Source organism: Ochotona curzoniae, unplaced genomic scaffold (assembly GCF_017591425.1).
Source record: "Ochotona curzoniae isolate NIBS_2020 unplaced genomic scaffold, NIBS_Ocur_1.0 contig_21, whole genome shotgun sequence".
Lineage (NCBI taxonomy): Eukaryota > Metazoa > Chordata > Mammalia > Lagomorpha > Ochotonidae > Ochotona > Ochotona curzoniae.
Genome location: NW_024465322.1, coordinates 5,519,643 through 5,543,599, shown reverse-complemented (window position 1 = coordinate 5,543,599; position 23,957 = coordinate 5,519,643). Strand labels below are relative to the sequence as shown.

General features: G+C 57.3%; 1 protein-coding gene across 4 annotated transcripts in view; it reads left to right on the top strand.

Moving 5' to 3' along the window:
- The window catches only part of BMP1 (bone morphogenetic protein 1), a 36,718-nt gene that overhangs the window by 6,649 nt on the left and 6,112 nt on the right, over positions 1–23,957 (top strand). The window contains exons 2-16 of one of the 4 annotated variants that reach the window (XM_040971270.1): positions 2,422–2,530; positions 4,119–4,312; positions 4,480–4,597; positions 4,972–5,150; positions 5,549–5,654; positions 6,685–6,809; positions 7,210–7,325; positions 16,001–16,103; positions 17,587–17,703; positions 18,320–18,465; positions 18,559–18,754; positions 19,044–19,169; positions 19,589–19,749; positions 20,149–20,329; positions 23,423–23,709. In XM_040971270.1, the coding sequence (XP_040827204.1) occupies positions 2,422–2,530; positions 4,119–4,312; positions 4,480–4,597; positions 4,972–5,150; positions 5,549–5,654; positions 6,685–6,809; positions 7,210–7,325; positions 16,001–16,103; positions 17,587–17,703; positions 18,320–18,465; positions 18,559–18,754; positions 19,044–19,169; positions 19,589–19,749; positions 20,149–20,329; positions 23,423–23,508 (2,063 nt within the window). In that variant the 3' untranslated portion in view covers positions 23,509–23,709. Of the gene's footprint in view, positions 1–2,421; positions 2,536–4,110; positions 4,313–4,479; positions 4,598–4,971; positions 5,151–5,548; positions 5,655–6,684; positions 6,810–7,209; positions 7,326–16,000; positions 16,104–17,586; positions 17,704–18,319; positions 18,466–18,558; positions 18,755–19,043; positions 19,170–19,588; positions 19,750–20,148; positions 20,330–23,422; positions 23,710–23,957 lie in introns of those variants that run through there. The other 3 variants (XM_040971269.1, XM_040971267.1, XM_040971266.1) reach the window with 3 other exon arrangements.

Sequence of the window (23,957 nt, the reverse complement as noted above, 5' to 3'; positions counted from 1 at the left end):
TAGATTGTGGTGCTTTGTGTGTGTGTGTTCTATTCACGCAGGAGGCCCCCTGCCTCCGTCTTCCCCAGAAGCCCAGCTCTGGGCACTGCTTCTGTGTGTGGGGAGGTGTGTATTCCTGTCTCTGACATGCGCAGTTCTACCTGCGTGGCACAGGTGTGACTGCCATCCCATACATCGTCACAGGAACACTCGGCGCCTGTGTCTGAGCTTGGATGTGTCCACCCGGTGGAGCGGATGCCTGCTTGTTAAAGCCTTGGGGTCACAACAATCTGTATGCTGCTGACTGAAGGGCTGGCCTGTGGGCTGGGAAGCAGGTGTCCCTGCAGGTGCTGCCGGAGCACTCTGTCCCACCTCCAGCCCAGTCTCACTCCATTCCTTCCTGCCTCCCCTTCCCAGGCTGAGCCCAGCAAGGAAGCCTCCCTCGTGAGCCCTTTGCACAGGCCGCGTTTCCCCTTGGCCCACACTCGTCTCCATCCATCTCTCCCTAGCTCTGGGAATCGAGATGGCCCATTTCCAGGAAGCCCTCTTTCTTTCAGGCCCTTCTTCTCCGAGAGAGAGAGAGAGAGAGAGAGAGAGAGAGAGAGAAAGAGAGAGAGAGAGAGAGAGCGCGCACCGGCCTGGGACTCAGCATTGCAGTGACTTGCGGTCTCATCCCGGCCTGCGAGCTCTCAGTGTGTGTCTGGGTTTCCCACATCCGCCCGTCTGCCCGAGTGCCTATCTGGCATGTGGTTTCCTTTCCTTCGCTTCCCATTGATTTCATGGCTATGGCATTCGCTGCCGTGAACGTCATGGGCTCAGCAGAGTGTCAAGGTTGCGGGCACACAAGGAGGAGGTGCTGTGTCATCTGCCCCCCTCGTCTCTTCTGCCCAGCACTCACTGCTCCAGGCTGCTGTCTGTTTACTGGTGTGAAAGGTTGGTTCCCAGAGAGCTCGGGCTGCTTGCTGGCCTCAGGCCTGGCCCCCAGTGGGAGCTAAGTAAGTGTTGGCTTAAGGGTGATTCAATCAGTGACCTAATTGTGCCTTCGTGGAATGGACAGTCTGGTAGGGGCTGGCCATCTGCTTGTTTTTGTTTTTAAGTTTTACTTTTTTTTTGCTTGAAAGTCAGTATTACAGAGAGAGAGGGAGAGAGAGATCTTCCACTTGCTGGTTCACTCCACAGGTGGACACAATGGCCGGGGCTAAGCCAGGAGCTTCTTCTGCATCTCCCACACGTATGCCGGGATCCAGGACTGGGACCAGCTTGGGCCGTTTTCCCAGGCTATGACTAGGGAGCTGGATGGGAGGTGGAGCTGCCAGGACATAAACTGATGCCCATAGGAGATGCTGGCGTTGCAGATGGTAGCTGTAACTGTTGTACCATAACACTGGCCAGGTCTGGGGTTTAAAATATATACATTTAGTTCTTTATTTGAAAGGCAGAGAGAGAGAAAACAGAGAGATCTTCTATCCGCCGATTTACTCTCTAAACGCCTGTGACAGGCAGAGCTGGATGAGGCCAAAGCCAGGGACCCAACGGCTTAAACCTGCTGCTTCCCAGAGTCTGCACTGGCAGGAAGCTGGCATCAGAAGCCCAGGCTTTCCATTACAGATGTGGCATCCTAAGTGATGTCTTAACCCCGTGCCCAACACCTGCCCTTCTGTCCGCTTTGCTGGAGTTTTAACAAGTAAAGAAGGATGGTTTTCCGAGAGATTGGTGATTGTGGTTTTATTTTTAAGACTTATTTATTTTTAATAGAAGGTTATATATACAGAGAGGAGAGGAGAGACAGAAAGATCTTCCATCCACTGATTCATTTCCCAAGTGGCTGCAGTGGCCAGAGCTGAGCTGATCCAAAGCCAGGAGCTTCTTCACCCATGCGTATGCAGGGTCCCAAGGCTTTGGGCCATCCTCGACCGCTTTCCCAGGCCACAAGAAGGGAGCTGGATGGGAAGCAGGGCCGCCGGGATACAAACGGCACCCATATGGGATCTCAGCGCATGCAAGGCGAGGACCTTAGCCACTAGGCTACTGCACTGGTGTGTTTGAAAGAGTTACGCAGATAGGGACAGAAATGTTTGCTCTCTGTTGGTTCACCCTCCAGAGGATGCAACAGTGGGAGCTAAGCCAGGCTAAAGCCAGGAGCTTCTTGTGGGTCTCCCATCTGGGTGTGGGGGCCTAGGCACTTGGGCCATTTCCCACTGCTTCCCAGTCGCATTGGTGGGAGCAGCTGGGACACGACCTGGCACCCGTTTGGGATGCTGGCATGGCAGGTAGCAGCAGCTTTGCATGCTACACCACCACATTGGCCCCACGAAGGGGACTTTTGGAAGTCCCTCCTGCATTGCCCTTCCTCCTCCCGTGGCTTGGAGGACTACGGTAGCCATGGGGGCTGTGGGTGCGTAGAAGGCTTCACCAGACCCCTGCCTCTTCCTTCCTCTCCAGCTGCCTTTCTCGGAGACATTGCCCTGGATGAGGAGGACCTGTGGGCCTTCCAGACACAGCGGGCTGCAATTCTTACCCAGCGCTCGGCCCGCAGGGCATCCATCAGAGCTACAGGTACGTCTGAGGACAGACTGGCCCCACCACGTCCCAGAACTGGGTTCCAGACTTGCCGAAACAAGGGCCCTCTTTCTGTTCCCAGTGGGGCCCTCCCGGGACACAGGCCGTGAGCTTGAACCCGGCGCACAGGGCTGGTCCTCCCTTGGGGTGTCTCTTTCCCCTCCCTGGAGTTCAGAACCCACAGTATCGCTGCTGACACAGCTCACAAAGCACTCCCCAAAGTGTTACCCAACTCCTCACACCCCTTCCCCCACACACACCTCCACAAGGAGGCAGCAGGTGCAGGAGCCTACCAGAAGGAAAGTGGCTCGCTTAGTGTCCCATGGCTCAGCTGGTACCTGAGCTGCGGCAGGAACCTGGGCTGTTTCACTCCATTATCTGAGAAGCTTTGTCACCCCTCCCTCAGCAGCCAGGAGGACCCTCAATTTTGTCACTGCTCGGTGCAGGGCCACGGGCAGGGCTGTCATTGTCGGTGCTTGGCATGCTTGGGACCCGGTCCGTTCTGAGACTCTGCAAGTAGCTTAGCCATTGCCAAAGGGCATGATTCCTATGGAGGTCCACTCTGGCCATACCAGAGTGCCCTGGTGTGGGCACCCAAAGAGTAAAGGTCACGTTCCCCAGAAAGGGGCCTGGCATAGCCTGGCACCAAGTGAGGTTTACGTGGCTACAGCAGAGTTGAGGGGGCATGGTCCTGGTGTCTGTGACATGGAGACTCTGTGCTCCCCGGGTGTGAGAAGGGTTGTCTTCCCCGTCTCAGTTCACAGGCCCAGCACTGTGCTCTGCCCCAGTTACTGTCAGTCCTCATGAGCTGCAGGAGCTGGGAGGGCTTGGCGGAGTCCCTCTGGGTCCATGGAGCTGCGAGGTCCATGGACCCACACTGTGCTGGGTCCCTGAGCACGCTGCGTTTGTGCACGCCCAGCTTTCCTCCCTGCACCCTTAGGAGCTCGGAGTCATCGCGTTCTTGCCAGCCAAACTGAAGATCGTCTCACGCTGTGCGTGTTGCTGTCCACAGACGTCTTTTCTTTTGGGTTGCATTTTTTTTTTTTCTAAAGGTTTATTTTTGTTTGTAAAGCAGAATTGCAGAGAAAGAAGGGGAGACAGAGAGAGGACTCCTTTGTCTGCTGGCTTAGTCCCTACATGGCCACGATGGCCACACTGGTCTGGTCTGAACCTGGGAGCTGGGCACAGGGACCCAAGGATTTGAGCCATCCTCTGCTACTTTCCCAGGCACATTAGCAGGGAACTGGATCAGAAGTGGAGCAGCTGGGCCTCGAACCAGCACCCATATGGGATGCCAGCAGCACAGGCAGAGGCTTAATCTGATGTACCTAGCACTGGTCCCAACACACACTTTATTGAACAGGTGCTTGCTGTCTTGACATTAAACTCACAGCCAGCAACCATGTAGCACACAGAACACATCTATCTAACGTGTGTGCCCTCTATGCATCACACCACGGCTTCCTTGTCCTCGGGCACACTGGAAGGCCAGTCCAAACTGAATCCTCAACCAAAAGGAGAAAAAGAAAAAAAAAAATAAAAACAATGTCATTCCATGGTTCTCTCCAACACCTTCCTTTTGCCCTTCCAGGAAACACTTCCACCACCGCCTGCCCGAGCCCTAGTGGTCAGTCCCCGAGGGATACCCGTGGAAGATGGAGAGGCCGGGGTCGGGGTCGGGGCCGGAGCCGGGGCCGGCGAGCAGCCACCTCCAGACCCGAGCGGGTGTGGCCCGACGGGGTCATCCCCTTTGTCATTGGGGGCAACTTCACTGGTAGGCACGTGACTGGGGCGGGGGGAGGGAAGCGACAGGTCCAGGCTGTGCCAAGGGGCCTTACCTGGGCGGGGGTGGGGGAGGTTCTTCCTGGGCAGTCTGGTTTTGGGGAGGTAGGTGCAACGGGGTCCCTGTGGCAGACTGGCTTGGTTCCCTGCTCCGGCTAGGCAGCCAGCGGGCAGTGTTCCGGCAAGCCATGAGACACTGGGAAAAACACACCTGTGTCACCTTTCTGGAACGCACTGATGAAGACAGCTATATCGTGTTCACCTACCGGCCCTGCGGGTGAGCAGGGGACCCCCACACCCCAGCCCCGGGCACTGGACCCTTGCCCATGGGCCCCTCCTACATTCTTCTCTCTGGGCACCATTGCTGCTCACAGTTGGGTACCGACTTGGGACCACCTGTTTCCCCTCACACACCCTCATCTATCTCCCTCACTCTCCAGGTGACTCTGTCCCTCCCCCCTTGCCCAGTGACCCTCCTCCCCCAGCACACAGTCTGAGCACTTGGCCTCAAGCAGCCCTCCCCTCTGCCCCTCCACTCCTACCCCCCTGTCCATCACCACTGCCCCCCTGGCCCCTCAGCCTGGCCCGGCCCCTGAGTGGATGCACTCCCCCAGCTCGGGACCACCCCCCTGAGCTGGCCCCGCCCCCCAGGTGCTGCTCCTACGTGGGCCGCCGTGGCGGGGGCCCCCAGGCCATCTCCATCGGCAAGAACTGCGACAAGTTCGGCATCGTGGTCCACGAGCTGGGTCACGTCATTGGCTTCTGGCATGAGCACACGCGGCCCGATCGGGACCGCCACGTGTCCATCGTGAGGGAAAACATCCAGCCAGGTACGCAGCTGGGATTGGTGTGGGGCGGATGGGGGGAGCTGACCCTTTGGCCATATCCTGGGTCACCTCGATGTGACCGTCTCAGCTTTGTTGGGTAGCTGGGGCACTGCCCATGCCTTCTGCTTCCTCAGGGCCCTTCCTCAGACTCTGGCTGGGCTGGGATTCAGCTGCCCATCCCTCAAGGATGTTTTAGGTTTTAGCTGGATTCTTTGCTGCTGCCTGTCCACCTCCTAAGGTCCCCATTGCTCTCCCTGGCCCCCACTGCCTCCTCCTGGGCCTTCCCTCCAGCCAGTCCCCCTGCTCCTTGGCCATTGGACAGGACACCTGCTGAGAACCTCTCAGGCCCTTGGGTCTGGGAGCCACTCCACCCACCCACGTCCTCTCCTTGGCCTCTGCAGGTCAGGAGTACAACTTCCTGAAGATGGAGGTGCAGGAGGTGGAGTCCCTGGGGGAGACCTATGACTTTGATAGTATCATGCACTATGCCCGCAACACATTCTCCAGGTGAGCGCCAGGACCGGGATGGGGCGGGGCAGGGGCTGGGGGACAGCCCCCCGATCCTGCCTCCTGCCTTGCCTCACACTAGCCAGCCCTGTGAGGGGCAGAGGCGACTTAGACCCCAGACAGGGCATCCATGGGCGCCTCCTTCTTGGCTGGAGCAAGGTTCTCTACCTGCTGCTGTGCACACAGGAGGTACACCTGGGTGGTGCCCAGGAGCCCACATCTGCTACTCTGCTGTGTGGTCCAGGGGGTGCCTGGTGACCCCAAGCTGGGGCTCTGGCTGAGTATCTGTCTTCCTGGTCTTCCTCCTCCCTCTCTTTCTCCATCCTCTTCCTCCCCCTCCTCTTTTGTCTTCCTCTTCCATCTCCTCTTCCTCTCCTCCCCTCTCCTCCTCTCCCCTGCCATCCTCCTCCTGGAGCCACTCCTCCCGCCCCAAGGCAGTGCTGAGCTCATCATCTGCCTCCCCCCACCACACACACATTTACCCAGACCCCTTCCTTGCGGCTCCTGGCCCCTGCCGCATTCCGCCCAGCTGGGTGTGAGTCATAGGCCACGGGGAGGCCATGGCTGGCTGCTTCCCCCTGCTCTGCACCTCCCAGATGGAGGCACCAGCAGCAAGGGGCCAGGAACTCTCAAGGCTGTCCCCAGGGTTCGGGCGGCCACCGTGGAACCTGCCCTTTGGCCTTGTTCCAGATGCTGTCACAAGCAGGGCAGAGAGGTGGCCTTGGGGGCAGAGGAGGGAATGGGGATGGGGGGCAGGGGGAGGGATGGGGCTCCCCAGGCCTGTGTCTGACCTCCCCCTCCTGGGCTCCTGTGGCAGAGTTGCCACGGGGCACGCAGCGTGGCTGCCGGACAGCGGGCAGCATAATGACAGGGTGAGCCGGCTCCGCCCATTCTTGTCCTTCTACTGGTGAGCAGGAATGTCCGCTGGGCGGAGTCACGCCGTGTGGGGGAGTCCCCATGGACCCCCCACCTGCCCTCAGGCCCTGCCTCTCTCCCCCCCACACACACACTGTATCCCTTCCCCCACCAGGGGTATCTTCCTGGATACCATCGTGCCCAAGTACGAGGTGAATGGGGTGAAGCCACCCATCGGCCAGAGGACCCGGCTCAGCAAGGGGGACATCGCGCAGGCCCGCAAGCTCTACAAGTGCCCAGGTCCGCACGCGAGGCAAGGGACGGGGGAGGGGAGGAGTGGCAGAGACTGCGGTGTGTGTGGCAGGAGTGGACGAGCAGCCTCAGGGTCCAAGTGGGGCTGCTCTGAGTGTAGGGAGAGGCTGGCACCATCCCCTCTGCATGGGATGCTGGGGAGCGGAGTCCAGGGGCAGCAGGGAAGGGGCCAGGGCCCATCCCAGGGACTTGATGTTGATGCTGGAAGTCTGGTTGCCTTGACCACAGGGCATCCGGCTTCCCTGTGAGCATCAGGCCAGGGTGGGCAGGTAGGAGGGTACATGAAGGGTGGCCGGCCCCTCTCTTTGCTCAGCTCTGGGGTGGGTGAACCGGTCAGGGAGAGGGTGCCTGCGTGCAGCTGCCCCAGCCGCTTCCTCTTCCTTGACAGCCTGCGGAGAGACCCTGCAGGACAGCACGGGTAACTTCTCCTCTCCTGAGTACCCCAACGGCTACTCGGCCCACATGCACTGCATCTGGCGCATCTCGGTCACGCCGGGCGAGAAGGTAACTGCGGCCTGGAGACTTACAGAGAGAGAAGGAGAGACAGAGAGAAGGTCTTCCAATCATTGGGTTACTCCCCAAATGGCCACCCACAACTGCCGGAGCTGGGCTGGTCTGGAGCCTGGAGCCTGGAGCCAGGAGCCAGGAGCTTCTTCCCAGGTCTCCCACGTGGGTACAGATTCCCAAGGAATTGAACCATCCTCTGCTGTTTTCCAGGCTGTAAGCAGAGAGCTGGATGGGAAGTGGAGCATCTGGGACCTGAACCCATGTGGGATGCTGGCGTTGTGGGTAGAGGTTTAACCTACTATGCCATAGTGCCTCCCCCCCTTCCCCGCTCCCCCCCATCCCCTGACTTTGTTTTACGGATCAGGAAGCTGAAGCTAGTTTACTTGCTGAAGGTTAACAAGACCTGAAGCAGTTTTGGAATTTTCCCTGGACTTGGGGCCTGGCTCAACCTTGTGTATGCTGGTCCCCAAGCACCTGTGGGTGAGCTGCTAAGCCCCAGCTCTAGGCTCTCTCATCTGACTCCTCCAGGCTTTAGCCACAGGGTCCCCAAGGGCCTTTCAGCTTGTGCGTGCCTCCTGAACAGCCCCAGCTCCCACTTAACAGTCACCCGGCCAGGATGGTCTCAGCTTCCAGCTTCCCTGTCACCTTGGCGATTCAGCCACTAATTCTCACATTTGCAAACCAGGAAAGCGGGTCAGAGCCGGCCCCATCTTCGTTGGTCTGGCTTGCATAGGGCTCTTCCAGGAAGAGTGGCTTGTGCAGGCCAGCAGGGTGTACACATGTGAGATCTTTGTTGGGTTACCCAGGCCATGGGTTGTGTTGTCCAACCCCAGCTCTGCATGCGGAGTCTCGCCATGCAAGCAGCTGGTCATGCCCTTGACCTCTGCCTTGGGTTCCTCGGCTGAGCCCAGCCTGGCCACGTGTTTCTTTGCCAGCAGTCTGCTTAGTCAAGGACTGACGCTCTCTTTGACGGCTTGGGATTCATTCCGTGCACTGACACCTCACATGAGTGCGCACACACGCACACGTACACGCCCCATTGGACGAGTGGGAACACTTTAGTGCTGAATTCTCAAGATTACACCCGCTGACCACATCTGCAAGCTATTTGTCCTCTGATGTCACTGATGAGCCAAGGGACAGATGCCAATTCAAGGAAGTGTTTGGGGAGCTGCCTCCTCCTCCTCCTCCTGTTCCGGGGGCTTCCATTGCCTCTCCAAAGGCGGCTCCTTCATGTGGATGGTGATTTGAAGGTCATTGTTGGGCAGATTTTTGGAGTTCAGTGATCCGGTCATCTATTGCTCCCCTGTTGGCATTTCACCATCTTCTCCCCCAAAGCGAGCCCATCCCTTGCCTGGGCTTCTTCTTGTTCCAGTCTCTTTTCCCGACGTCAGTCTTGTTTGCTCTTTCTAGCCAGCCAAGCCCTGACTTCCTTCATCCCTTGCCCAGGAGTCCCCGCGGCTCCAGCTGTGTAGTGTAACTCACGGGTAGTACTAATAGTAGTGAGCAACCACTCTGTTTTTAAAAGATTTATTTATTTGAAAGGCAGAGATACTGAGAGAGAGAGAGAGATCCTTCATCTGCTGTTCAATCCTCAGATGGCCACGATTTGGGCCAAGGTTGGGCCAAGGTCACAGCTAAGAGTCTGAAGCTTCAGCCAGGTCTCCTGCGTGAGTGTAGGGACCCAAGCCTTTGGCCCGTCCCCCACTGCTTTCCCAGGTGCCAGCTCTAGGGAGTAGGATCAGAAGTGGAGCAGCCAGGACTGAGACTGGGATGCCGACATCAAAGGTAGCAGCTTAACCCGTTATTGCTGTGACACGGGCCTCGTGCATCACGTTCTTTATGCGTGTTACACCTTCTTGTTTGGTTGATTTTTATTTGTTTGTTTTTGTTTGAAAGGCAGTATTACAGAGAGAGAGAGAGATCTGATTCACTCCCCAAATGGCTGCATTGGCCAGAGCTGGACTGGTCTGAAGTCAGAGGCCAGAAGCTTCTTCTGGGTCTCTCTCATGGGTGCAGGGACCCAAGCACTTGGGCCATCTTCCACTGCCTTGCCATTATAAGGAAGTTAGATTGGAAGTGGAGCAGCTGGGATTCAAACCTGTGCCTGTATGGGATGCTGGCATGACAGATGGAGGCTCAGCTGGCTATGCTACGGCTCCGACTCCCTGTTAAGTTTTTAATGAATTTCAGAGGAAGAGGGACAGGTGATGGTTCCCATCTGTTGGTTCACTCCCCAAATGCTGGAATCATCAGAAGCTGGACGGGGATTGAAGCCAGGAGCTGGCGATGTCGTCCAGGTCTCCCCTGTGGGCAACAGCAGCCCTACTGCTTGACCCATCACTGTGGCTTCCCGGGGTCTGCACTGCCAGGAAGCTGAGTCAGCACTGGAGCTGGGAATTAAACCCAGGCACTCTGCTGTCACTCAGATGTGGGGTATGACCCGTGTCTTTTTTTTTTTTTTTTTTAAGATTTGTTTATTGAGCCTTACACAATGGCTCCGTGGCTAAATCCTCACTTTGCAAGTGCCAGAATGTCATATGGCACTGGTTAGTGTCCCAGATGCTCCACTTCCCATCCAGCTCCCTACTTGTGGCCTGGGAAAGCAGTCAAGGACGGCTCAAAGCCTGGGGACCCTGCACCCGTGTGGGAGGTCCAGAGGAAGCTCCTGGCTCTGGATCAGTTCAGCTCTGGTCACTTGCGGAGTGAACCAGTGGATGGAAGATCTTTCTCTCTGTTCACTATAAATCTGCCTTTCCAATAAAATAAATAAATGTTTAAAAATAAAAGATTTATTTATTATTTACTTGAAAGGCAGAGCAACAGAGGAGATGGAAAGGCCAAAATAATTGATCAGCTGGTTCACATTGCAGTAGGCTGGGCTGATCCAACTGAACCCACTACTCTCCAGGTCTTCCACATAGGTGTCAGGGACTCAGAACACTTGCGCCACCTCCCGCTGCCCCTCCCAGGTGCATTAGCAGGGCGCCGGATAGAAATTGGCAGAGTCAGGGCTCAAACTAGCACTCCGTAATGGGACGTCAGTGTTGTAAGCTGTGGCTTACCTCACTGACACCAGCTCCGTGGCCAGTCTCTTCAATACCAGTTTAAGCTCCCCATTCCTCTGCCTTTCTTGGTGTATTAGCAGGTAGCTGAATTGTAAGCGGAGCAGCTGGGACTGGAAGTGGAATCCTATGGGATGCTGGCACTGCAGACGGCATATCTGGTATGCCTCAGTGGCCAGCCCCGGCCACATACTTCTGGAAGTCCCTTTGTATGGGGCTTCCAGAATCACTTACCATTCAGAGAAAGCACTTTAGTTGAGCGACAACCTCTCCAGCAAGCCTGTGGGCCTGGCAACTGGGACAGAGATGCAACTGGTAGTTCAAGGAGCATGGGGTCAGGTGGCTCTTTTCTTTTCTTTTTTCTTTTTTCTTTTTTTTTTTTTTTTTTTTATGGTCCTGTCTGGAGCTCCAGGGAGAGAAATAGGGTAGGGATTAACATTCCAGATGAATCAGCACCAGGCTGTAAAAAGGCATAAAGACCAGGCCTGACCCTGGGTGAAACAGTCAGTTTGTAAGGGACCCAAGGTTCGTGCTGCGGACACATTAACACAGTAGGGGCCCGAGTCACTGCTTGATAATGGCTATGGTCTTTGTGAGTCAGCGGCTAAGCGCCGGGCACAGTAGAAGGTGTCCTGCACATGATTCTGTTATCCCCGCAACTCACACTTTGACCTGTTACCCCTGCTGGGAGATGGGGGAACCCCAGCTGGCAAGGTGATATTTCAGATGAAGCTTCTGCTTGTAGTGCCAGGATTCCGTGTGGGCGTTGGTTCGAGTCTCAGCTGCTCTGCCTCCAATCCAGCTCCCTGCTTGTGGCCTGGGAAAGCAGTGGAGGGTGGCTCAAAGCCTGGGGACCTTGCGCCTGCATGGGAGATCTAGAAGAGGCTTCTTACTTTGACTTGGCCTAGCACCAGTTCTTTGAGATCCTTTGAAGCAATGAACCAGATAGAAGACCTCCTTTTCCTTCACTGTTTGTGTAATTCTGCTTTGCAGGTAAATAAGTCTTTAAAAAAACAATGGTGTAGGAAGCAGGATTCAGGTGCTGGAGTGGATCTGCTCCAGTTCCCGTGGAAGCGCCGTTTGCCTCTAGGCTACAGACTCCAAAGTCTGACCTTTCAGGGAGGACTTGTCATGTACCTGCCCTGACGCTGGACTTTGGCATCCGTTCTAGCAGCCAGGAGCTTGTTTTTCTCTTGCCTGCCAGTTCTCGGCTCATCATCACAAACACCCCTTGTTGATAGGAAAATCTTAGACAAACATACATGGTGCTTCCAGGGCTGTGGTGTAGTGGGTCAAGAAAGCCTATGACTTTGCAAGCACCTGCCTCCCGTATGGGTGTTGGTTGGTGTCCCGGATGCTCCACTTCCCATCCGGCTCCCTGCTTAACCACCTGGGAAAGAGGCGGAAGATTGCCCAAGTCATTGGGACCCTGTACTCAGGTGGGAGACCCAGGGCAAGCTCCTGGCTTCAGACTGGCCCAGCTCCAGCTGTTGCTGACTATTTCGGGAGAGAGCCAGCAATGGGAGTGCTCTCCCTTTGTGAGCAACGCTGCCTTTCAAGTAAATAAACATTTGAGGACATCCCCTTCCCCCCCAAGCCTGCTCTCGCATCATGGGCAGCCGATGAAAAGCCAAGGCATGGAGCCCCAGCGAGGAGGGTGTCACAAGAAGACCTGGTCAGCTGGCCAAAGCTTGCTCAGCAGCCAGAGATAAGAAGTACGGCTGTTTTCCCAGCCGCCGGCGTCCACACTCGCGCTCGTCCCGGCTTTGTCGTGTCCTCCGTGTTTTCCAAGCACCAACCTACGTCCTCCCTGCTACTGAATCCTTGCCGTGCAAGCCGTCAGGGGGCTCGGGGAGCTGTTTGTCTTCAGCATGGTCCTTGGGCAGTGGCCATCGCAGAGCAGGGGCAGAGAATCGAAGCTGTTTTTTTTTGTGTGTGTGTGTTTGTTTGCTTGTTTTTAAGATTTATTTATTTTTATTTGAAAGAGTTAGAGAGAGGAAAGACAAGGATTGAGATCTTGCATCTGCTGATTTACTCCCCAGATAGCCAGAGCTGGGCCAGTTAGAAGCCAGAAGCCAGGAGCTTCTTCTCGGTCTCCCATGCGGGTGCAGGGGCCTGAGGACTTGAGCCATCCTCTGCTGCTTTCCCAGGTCAAAAGCAGAGAACTGGATGGGAACTGGAGCAGCCAGAACATGAACTGGCACCCATTACGGAATGCCAGCGCTGTTGGTAGAGGCTTAACTTGCTCTGTCATGGTGCTGGTAAGGGTGTAACTTTCATCAAAGTGCTTGCATTTGCCTCTCAGCCGTACCAACTGCTGAGTGTGTGATCTCGGGGGAAACCACTTGACCTCTCCCTTCCTTTATTTCCCCATCTGTAGAATGGGCTCAGTGGTCACAGTTCCTCTATGGAGTTCCTAGGAAGGTGGGGCAGTTACAAAGATATTCTTGGAGTGCTAGCCGACCTGTGTCAGAAAGGCAACTAGTCCCTTTGGTTTCGACCCATTTGAAGAGGGCATCCTCCAGGGAGCTTCCCCAGCCCCCACCCCCGTCATGGCTTCCACGTCCACCCCGGGATTGCAGTGTGAACTGGTCATGTCTGAGCACTTGTGTATGCACACTCAACTTCAGTGGGAACTGCGTGTGGCTGAGTGCTTCCTGTGGGAGTTTAGTGAGATGGGAGGCAGTTAGGACCTTCTAAGAGATGTGGGTGGGGAGGAGACTGGGCAGGCCCGATTGGACCATTGTCTCTCCAAGAATCTCCACAGCCCTCTAGCTTCCCAGTGGAGCTTTGAGTAGCTTCAACTTTTTTTTTTAAGACAGGCCCGCCAAGACCCAAGACGGCCACCAACCCACAGGCCTGGAGTCACCGGCCAGGAAGTGGGAGTGTGGGCCAGGGTTTTCTTTGGCAGCGGCAATGCCCCTGCCACCCAGTCACACAGCTGTGTCCACATGGCAGTGGTCGATCCGACTCTTAATTAGCCACCTCTGGTCCCAATATAGCCTGTGCCTGGCCTCACAGGAAGATGGCCACCTTTATGCCCCTCTTTCAATGTGGGGACTCTGCTTCTTCTGGCCCCCCTCTCGAGGTCTGGGATGGGCCCGTCGGGGCTCTGCCAGCCGGGCGTGGCTGCTTCTGCAGAGAGCCTGAGCTTGTCTCCCCAGGACAGGGCTCCCAAGCAGAGGGCAAGGGCCTGCCACTTGGCCCGGCCCTGAGCAGCATGGTGCTGGGCAGGCCCAGGAGTGCCATGTGGGGCTGGAGGAGGCTGTGAGCTTAGTAGCCCAAGCTCCTTCCCTTGGCTTTCTGCAAATCTTTTCTTCCTCCAGCAGCTGCTTTGAGCTTTTTAAGACAGATCGTTTTAAATTTATTCCTTTCTGAAACAGATAGGCATGTGCGTATGTATTTTTATATATAAACCCGTCCCCTGGTTTTCTCCCTAAATACTTGGAACAGCTAGAACTGGACCAGCCTAAAGCCAGCAGCTGGGGATTCGGTCTGCACCTCCTACGTGGTGGGTGGCAAAGCCCCAAGTCCTCTGGCTGTCACCTGCTCGCAGCACCCCTCGATCTACAGGGTGGCGTATACTAACGCAGGGAACTGGCATGGGGAGTGAAGACGGGACTTGAGCCCGGCTCTCCGGCTCTCCGATACAGGATGTGGACCTAGTTAACCACCATCCCCAGTGCCTCTTTGATAAGACGCTTTTGTTGTCGGAAAGATGTAAAAACGGCAAGTGCGTGCCTAAAATTTCGGAACCCTTTAGAAACGCATCACAACGTCAGTCTCTCTCCTTCATCCTCCCTGGAGGTGGCGGAGCACTGGGGACGCCAGTGTGTCCTTCCAGCTCCTTCTGGGCGTAATAAGCAGTGTCTTTGTATCTGTGTGTGGGCATGTGTGCATCCAGAAGGGATCCTGGTCCTCCAGTTAGGGTCACGTGCAGCTTGCTTTGCACTTGACCTTGAATATGGTCATCGGTCACACCAGCCTGTGCTGCTGAACAGGAAGCACACCCTGCTTCCTGTTCATGGCCGCTGAGCATTTCATGATCTCTGTTCTCATTCATTGAGTTCCCGCGGCAGGTCTCTGGATGGATGTTTCTGTGTCTGTAGATTCCTGTTTACTAACCACCCACTGGGTATTGGCAGGGGAGGCCAGGGACGGACAGGCAGCAATAGACACCCGAGTCACTAGGTACTAGGTCAGAGGTGGACACGTTGTGGGAAGGACAGTGGGGCTGGGGTAGGACTGGTCATTCCTATGGGTGGGCAAGCAGGTGTGTGTGGGAACAGCACCTGGCAGGAAGGAAGGGGCCCATTAGGTGGGGAGCCAGGAAGAGCTGCCAGGCCCTGAGACTGGAACAGGCTCAGCGTGGAAGGTCCCTGTAGGGTCAAGTGGGGCTGAACCGTGGGTTTCACCAAAGGTGCAGTTTTCACATGAGTGCTGGAGAGGGGAGGTGACGTGTCAAGAAGTACTGAAAAGGTGGGCCAGACTTGCTGGGCCACATGACATGCCCCCTCCCCACCCCCCGCTGCCTGGGACCCCTCACTGTTGCCACGGTGAGCTTGTTCGGTCCTTTGCTAGGAGCTAAGAGCGCAGGGAGTTGAGCCACGAGAGCCCAGCTCCCTGGGAAGAGCTGGGACAGGTTTTCAACTTCTGTATTGCAAAACACCAGGTCTTGCAGCAACGCTGATAACTTTGAGTGGGGACAAAGAAGAATAGTAAGAGTGGTGTATTTCTAAAAGTGTGATCTTGCCAGACCTAAGTGCGGGTCAGGTTCCTGAATAAATACAAGAGAAGCAGCACAGACTGAACTGGGGGTGATGGGGAGGTCATGGATAGGAGAGGCCTGGAAGTAGATCCAGGTGGATGTGAGGAGTCCTTGAACATTTCCGTACAGGTGGCGCTTGAGTGGGACCAGCAGCCGGAATCCCCTCTGCTTGGCCAGTCACGGCTTTGACCTGGTTACAGACAGCAGTTACCAGCACCTGCCTGGGGGCCTTTTCTTTTTAAAATCTATTTGAGGGGTTGGTACTGGGGCATAGTAGGACAAGCCTCTACCCTGTGATGCCAGCATGCTCTAAGGGTGCCAGTTCAAGTCCATGTAGCGAACCAGGGGGAGGCTGCTGGCTCCTGGCTTTGGTTCAGCTCTACTCCAGCCATTGTGGCCATTTGGAAAGTGAGCCAGGGATGGAAGACACACTCTCACTCTGTGTGTGTGTGTGTGTGTGTGTGTGTGTGTGTGTGTGTGTGTGTGTGTGTGTGTGTGTGTGTGACTCTGCCTTTCAAATAAAAATAGAGAAGTCCATATGGGATCCTGGTGCATTCAAGGCGAGGACTCTAGCTGCTAGGCTACCACTGCGCTGAGCCCAGAGTTTATATTTTTTAAGTTGCCGTGATGCAAGCTGCGGCTGGATCTTCAGTGCAAGGCAGGAGCTCCTGGCTTGGCCCCCCTGGTCTCAATTTTGTGATGAGAGCCCTGTGAGCCTAAAAGCTACCGGGCGACCATTCCTCCCTACCTGTGCAGCCCACCTGCAGTAGGCACGCCCCTGGCACTGGGGATCAGATGTGGCACCATTGGTGTAACCCCCTTGCTCCCTGTCCCCCCAGATTATCCTGAACTTCACGTCCATGGACCTGTACCGCAGCCGTCTGTGTTGGTATGATTACGTGGAGGTGCGCGATGGTTTCTGGAGGAAGGCACCTCTTCGAGGTAAACAAGTTCCCTCTAGATGCTTCCACGCCTTCTCCCCTTCAGCCCTCCTTCTCCCTCTTCCTCACTGCTTTACCTCCCCCTTCCCTCTCCTCTTCCTTCCTCTCCCCTCCTCCTCCCTCCATCTTCCTCTTCCTACCCCTCCCCAAACCAGCACCTAACCAGGTTGTCCCCCGAGGAGCCCTGATGTCCACAGCTTAGACCCAGCTGGCTTCACCCACATACTCCCTGTGTGACTCAGGGTAAAAGTGCTGTGTCCAGTTCTCCATCCAGATGTTCAGGGTCTTGCTCAGAGGGTGGTAGTCACTGGGCTGCAACGGGGAAGCCATAGCAGGGCCCTTCCTGCTCCAGCTGCAGGCTGTTCTGAGCACCCTGAAACCCTCTCCTCCCCCCCGCGCCCCCTCTTCCCCCCACACACGGGTGCTTTCCGAGGCTCCCGGTGAACGGAGCAACCTGGCTCCAAAGAAGTTTGTTTCAGTATGCCCCGGTTGGGCTGGGGGTCCTTGGACCTTGCTTGTTCCCCCCACCTTTGCCCTGTGTGCGTTGTCTGAGTGGGCCAGCGGGAGGGGATGTTAAGTGGGGCAGCTCCACGGAGCAGATGGTGCTGTAATCAACCGGGTGGCCCGAGGGCTCCGCATCCCAGCGTCTCAGATGTAGCAGAGCCAAAAACGTAGGCTTCTTTCAGTTCACCCAAGTTTGAAACTCTGGTTTAAGTTTTGTAATCGCATGCATGTATTTCCCATGACCCTTCTGACCCCCACCCCCTGCCCCAGACACACACACACACACACACACACACACACACACACACACACACACACAGAGTTCCTCAACTCTTTCACCTTAGTCACCCCAGCAGCTGTCATTGCGACACTCCTTCCTGCCGACGTGTTAGGGCTCTCCCAGATCCCGGCAGCTGCCTTTTCCTTCAACTTGCATTCCTGGGCTGGCAGCCTCTGTCCCTGTGGGAGGCTGGGAAACACCCAGTCTTGTTGGCAGTGCAGCACACCCTTCGCTCCCGAGTCGATCCGTGCCGCCATTGTCTCCACGCATGGCCAGCCTGGCCTGCTGGCCGGGCTCCTGGCCGGGGTTTCTGTGCACGGGTGGGACTGTTCTAGAACCCCAGGCCCCGAGTTCTGGGATTTAGTCGGGGCATGGGGAGCATTCTGCTCGTCTTCAGGCCTGTGGAAGGCTGCCTCGCTGTGGCATGCAGAGGAGACTGTGCTGGGTTTTGGCTTCCTCTTTTTACATGGGAGAACTGATGGGAACCTGGAGAACCTGGCAGAGGTGTGGAGTGGCTGGGTGGGGCATCAGAACACGGCTTACAAGGGGAGCGTGGACAGTCGCCCCTTGTGGAAAGCCATCTGTATCCCCTCTGGCTGCCTGAAGCTAAGCTGCCCTGGCATGTGCAGGGTGGAAGCCTCCTAGAGGGCTGGGGCGGCAGGGCTCCTGGCATTCTCTCCTCTCCTCCTCCATTGCACAGGTCGGTTCTGCGGGGGCAAGCTCCCCGAGCCCATCGTGTCCACAGACAGCCGCCTTTGGGTGGAATTCCGCAGCAGCAGTAACTGGGTTGGAAAGGGCTTCTTCGCAGTGTATGAAGGTAGGGAGAAGAGGACAGGGGTGGTGGGGAGAGGAGAGGAAGCAGACGGGGACCCCCCCTCCAGCAACCTGGAACCCAAGGGGCAAGGTTGTGGGCCTCTAGGAAGGAAATGGAATGGCAGGGTTAACCGGGGCTAGAAGCTGTGGGTACTGACTAAGCCTGGGGGCCGTGGGTACTGATAGTAAGACTGAGTGCTGTGGGTACTAAGGCTGGGTGCTGTGTGTACTAAGGCTGGGTGCTGTGGGTACTGACTAATGCTGGGTGCCATGGTACTAATGCTGGTGCCATGGGACTGAGGCTGGGTGCTGTGGGTACTAATGCTGGGTGCCATGGGACTGAGGCTGGGTACTGTGATGCTGATTAACACTGGGGGCTATCGATATTGACTGGGTGTCATGGTACTGAGGCTGGGTGCTGTGGTGCTAAGGCTGGGTTCTATGGGTATGTCTGGGCCTGGGTGCCAAGGGACTGAGGCTGGGTGCTGTGGTACTAATGCTGGGTTCTATGGGTACTGTCTGGGCCTGGGTGCCCTGGTACTAGGAAGCTGAAGGAGAAGTGGGAGGGTCTTCCAGCAGGATAGAACATATTGCTAAGTCCCCCTCCTGTGTCCCCAAAGCCATCTGCGGGGGAGACGTGAAGAAGGACAATGGCCACATCCAGTCGCCCAATTACCCAGATGACTACCGGCCCAGCAAGGTCTGCATCTGGAGGATCCAGGTGTCCGAGGGCTTCCACGTGGGCCTCACGTTCCAGTCCTTTGAGGTAGGTCGGGGCACACAGAGAGGGGCGAGGGCTGCAGCCGCCCCACCCCCACCCGCAGCCAGCTGATCATGCCCTTGTGATGGATCCCCCCAGATCGAGCGCCACGACAGCTGTGCTTACGACTACCTGGAGGTGCGTGACGGGCACAGCGAGAGCAGCAACCTCATCGGGCGCTACTGCGGCTACGAGAAGCCGGATGACATCAAGAGCACGTCCAGCCGGCTCTGGCTCAAGTTCGTCTCCGACGGCTCCATCAACAAAGCTGGATTTGCTGTCAACTTCTTCAAAGGTACCCGCTCCCCTACTTCGTCTGCCCCCCCCCCCCCGCCCAGCCTGGGTGCCCAGAGGCAGGGAGCTGGGGTCCACGGTGCGGCTTCTAGCGCTCTTGGGAAGCTTCGAGGTGACAGTGATGCTTGGAGGCGCATCACCACAGTGGTGGCTCCCCGCAACCCTGGAAAGCAGACACACAGAGCCTGCGGGTTTCTGAACTTGGCCTCCCTGGCAAGAGGCGGGGAAAAAAGAGCCTAGGGTCCTAGGCTGGGGTCTCTGCGACACCCTCTCCCGCCTTCGCTCTGCAGAGGTGGACGAGTGCTCTCGGCCCAACCGCGGGGGCTGCGAGCAGCGATGCCTCAACACCCTGGGCAGCTACAAGTGCAGTTGTGACCCCGGCTATGAGCTGGCCCCGGACAAGCGCCGCTGTGAAGGTGAGTGCCCCATCTGCCCACCCCACCCTCACCGGAGTGCCCTGGCACAGCCCCATCCTGGGGGTCCGCCAGTCCTGCCTGCCCTCCTCCCAGGTCCTGGATAGGAAACACCAGGATGCATTCAAGCAAGGTGTTCTGCATGCTGGCTTGGGAGTGGGTTGTTTTTTGTTTGTTTGTTTGTTTTCATCCTGTTTGTTTTGGCTAAATACTGACCTTGGCCTGCCGAGTGATATCTGATCCTTAAGGAAACTACTGCGTGCAGAGCTGGCACATACGTGTGTGTGTGTGTGTGTGTGTGTGTGTGTGTGTGTGTGAGTGATACAAGCCCTAGACCATCTCCTCCCTGCTTTCCCGACCCAGCCCAGCCCTGTGGTGGGGACCCCCTCGTACATGATGCTACCCCCCCCCTTATGTCCCAGCTGCCTGTGGTGGATTCCTCACCAAGCTGAACGGCTCCATCACCAGCCCCGGCTGGCCCAAGGAATACCCACCGAACAAAAACTGCATCTGGCAGCTGGTGGCACCCACCCAGTACCGCATCTCCCTGCAGTTCGACTTCTTTGAGACCGAGGGCAATGATGTAAGTGTCACCCCCGCTTCTGTTGGGGGGTGGGCTGAAAGGGGCAGGAGTGGAGTGAGAGCCCAGCTCCGTGGCTGCCTCCTGTCTTGTGGAGGTTGCACTTGTTTCCCATCACAATGGGATTCTGCACATCAGGAGTATGGGCCTAGGCAGGTGTACCCAAGTCAAGGAGGCCTTTGTGTGTGGCTGGTGCGAATGAAGGTCAGGGTCAGGGCCAACCTGTGGCATGGTGCTTGTGCAGGTGGGCACAGCAGGATCTGATGAGGGGGCAGCAGGACACGAGAGAGGCCAAAACACCCATGGCCCAGGGAACTTCCCCTAGACTGTGAATCGTCAGGAAGGGTGGTGGATTGGCTTCCTGGAGGAGGCAGCCAGCCTGGAGCTGGGTTCTTCTGGCAGGTGTGCAAGTACGACTTCGTGGAGGTACGCAGCGGCCTCACAGCTGACTCCAAGCTGCATGGCAAGTTCTGTGGCTCCGAGAAGCCCGAGGTCATCACCTCGCAGTACAACAACATGCGTGTGGAGTTCAAGTCCGACAACACTGTGTCCAAGAAGGGCTTCAAGGCCCACTTCTTCTCAGGTACCACCCAGCTCGCTCACTGCTCCTAGCCCTGGCTGGCCTGGGGAGCTTGCACCTGCTCTGCTCCTCCCCACACTTCCCCGGAAGGTCCACTTAGTGAAGAGGGGGAGGGTGTGGTGGCTCTCAGGAGCTCAAGGCAAGGCCCAAGGGGGCAGACAGGGAACAGCCAAGTTCAAGTTGGCTTTGGCCAGGAAGCAGAGGGAGGATGGAGAAGAGGAGGGTGTGGGATGGGGGAGATTTTTCTGGCCCTGGCAGTGCACCTGCTAGGCTGCGGCCTCATCAGCAGGAGACTCTGGTAGCCTCCCGTGCCACTTCTACGCTCCTCCTTAGCCAGGGCTGGGGTGCCCAGGAGCCCACCAGCTGGGAGCAGCCCCCTGCTTATGGGGACGGTGAGGGGTGTGGGGGTTTCAGTGGAAATTGCAGTCTCCAAACCAGACTCTTTCTCAGGAGTTTTTTCTCTCGTGTGGTGAATCCCTTGTGCTTGGCAGTAAGGCCCCCATGGGATGGGGGTGTCCTCAGAGACCGTGGAACTCTTGGAGTGGGACTGGGGGAAAGCAGAAGGCTCTAGGGCTAGCTGGCTGGAGCAGGTGGTTTTGTGGCTGAGTGGCCCAGGGGATCCTCAGCCCCAGCCCCAAACCTGCTCCGTGGGTCCGGGAAAGAAGCAAGAAGCCATGATTGCATTTGTCCACACTGGCTCCCTTCTCCCCCTCCTCGCCCAGGGTCCTGCATCCTAGAGTCCCCTAGGTGGCTGCTCTGTACCCCTGCCTGCCCCACCTGGATGCCATGCACCTGGTCCCTTGCTTGGCACTGCCAGCCACCCTGCTCTGCTTCAAGTGCCCTGTTGAGCTTGTGACTCAAAGCCCCCCACCCCACTGCTTGCTGAGCCCCTCCCTTTGGCAATGCCAGCCCCTTCCTTCCCTGTGCCCACCTGGAGGGCGGGGAGCTCCTCTGAGGTGCTCATGGGAGGGCGTCTACTGCCTCCAGAGGAGGGGACCATTACCTGCTTACTCTTTGTCTCTTTCCTGCCCTTCTGTTGCTCCAGTCTTGGTGTCCTGGTAGGGGGTGGGCTAAGGGCGGGGGGAGCTGACCCATAACCTTTGTCAGGCCTGCAGTTACTGCCCTGCCCCTCCCATACCAGACACTGCCACTTGGCCCTCAGGCCTGCACAGATATGCATACGTGCAAATGTGTACACACACACACATACGGGTGTGCACACATGTCACCCTGTTGTGTGAGAAGCCTGTCCAGGCCCCCTCGCCGCCGGGCATCAAGCACAGCCCCTCGGGGCTGTGGGGGCTTCTGGTGGTGGCCCCCCCAGGAGGGGGCCATCTGGGACACCCATCGAGGAGACCCTAAGGCTTGAAGGAGAAGAGCGAACTGGAGACCTCCCGTGAGACCCCCAGCCACCCTCCAGGGCAGGTGGGCACTGTAGGGTGAGTGCCAACTCCTTGTCCAGGCCTGTGCCCGCCTCCCTCCACCCCCTGTCTCTGCCCCTTCCTCAGAGCTGCTCCCCAGCTCCGAGGGTGAAGATACCCACTGCTGTCAACCTGTGCCAGAGCCCCCAGCGTCTGCCCCCCACCCTGCTCTGCCTCACTCGTGCTCAGCCGAGGACACACCTACGCAGGCGGTCCTCTCTGAGCGTCCGTCTCGCCCTGCCACATGCCAGACACACTTCTTAAGGTGTTAGGGTTTGCAAGACGCAGGGAGAGGTGGGAACGGAAACACATCCTGGAAGTCTGTGAGCTGGACGTTCCCCTCCCCAGAGCCAGGGAAGAGAGCAGTCCTCTTCACCTTGAGCCCGTACGGGTCCCTAGGGGTCTGGCCCAGCTGAGCATGCTATGGAAAAGCAGGGACTTCTGGGAACTTGATGCTCCCAGCCCTGTCCCAGGTGGGAGACCCTTGTCCCTGGCCAGGTGGATGCCAGCAGGTGGCTTTTTATACCCCTGGCATTCATCTCTGAAATTCTGAGTAACCGCTGGGCTCTGGCACCCTTCTCTGAATGCCTGCCCCTCTAGGCCAAGAACGAGATCAGTCCCCCAGGAGCTAACACACAGAGCCTAGGATGTGCGGCTGAGGGTCCCACGTGTCTGACCACGTGTTTGCCTGTGTGTCAGCACTCAGGTGTGTGTGTGAGTGTGCGCGTGTCTCCCAGCTCTGAGCAGTCGGCTGATGGGCTTGTGCATTCTTGCTTGTGTGTGTATGCATTCTTACGTGCGTGTTTTTGTCCTTAAGTGGCTGCTGCGTGCATACCCACACGTATCCGGCATGTGTGTGTGTGTGTGTGTGCACGTGTGGGTGGGGCCTGCAAGCCCCATGGCTGTGTGTGTGAACAGTCTTGGTAGGCTCCCGTGTGACGCGTGTGTCCTGCGTCTATGTGTGTGTGTCTGCGTGTGCATTTGCTCCGTGGTTACATGTCTATGGATGTGTCCTCACACGTACACGGAGGTTTTTTGGAAACTTAGTGGAAAGTGGATCTTCTGCAAAAAAAAAAAAAAAAACCCACAAAACACAGGCCTATCCACTTGCACTGACTTCACCAGGGCGCCCCCATGTGAGAGCGGGTGCTGGGTGATACATGCGTTGGTGGCTGAGTCTGAGTGTGTGCCCTGGCTACAGGCATGTCCATGGCACAGGTCAGCGGCCATGTTCACGACAATGACACCACACAAACAGCCCCGTGGGCAGGGACCCCGTAGGAGTGTGTCAGAGTCTTACACATGGGCTCCAGCAGGAATCCAACACCCCCTGCCCCCAGCCACCGTGCCCCCATGTCCACCACCACTGCCAATTCTTCTGTCTCCCCAGCATGGACGCTTATGTCGTGCCGTCCCTCTAGGCCATCTCCCTGCCATAGGCTGTCCCCTGTCGCTGTGTCTCCCCCAACTTCAACCCTGCTAATCCAGCCCCCACTCCATTGCCCGTGACCTGGCTGCCCTGGACATGGCCGCCCGCATGCTTGTCCTGCCTGCCCGCTCTGCCCCGAGAAGTGGGGGTTGGGGGGAGTTTAATTCTTACTACTCTCGCTGGTCCTCCTCTCCCCCAACCTCCCGACCCCCCCGGGTCCCTTTCTCCTTCTCTCTCTCGTTTCAGAAAAGAGGCCAGCTCTGCAGGCCCCCCGGGGACGCCCCCACCAGCTCAAATTCCGAGTGCAGAAAAGAAACCGGACCCCCCAGTGAGGCGGGCCAGGCCTCTGCTCCCCCCCAACCCTTCATTACTCAGGAACCTCATTCAACCTTGGACGGAACGGGCTGGCGGGGGGCTGGCTCCAGTGCCCGCCGGGCCCCCACCGCCTCCGTGCTGGCCGTCCCTCTGGCCACACAGAACTGGTGCTTTCCTGCTCTTCCTCTTTGTCCTCCTCCTCCTCCTCCTCTGCATCCCAGTCACAGGGAGACTTCCTCCGTGCTGCCCTCCCCCCGCCCCCCGGCCCCCAACACCGCCGCTCCCGACCCCTCCCGTTTCAGTGGTGTCTGTGACATTGCCCCGTTGTGAAGTAAAAGAAGGACCTCGTGTCCTGGTCCTTTCTCTTGCAGTCTGCTTGTCCGTGTGTCTGTTTTACCACTTGTCCGTCTGTCCAGTAAGCAGGTAATGGTAGAGGGTGCCCCCCCCGCTGGTCAGCACCAACCCC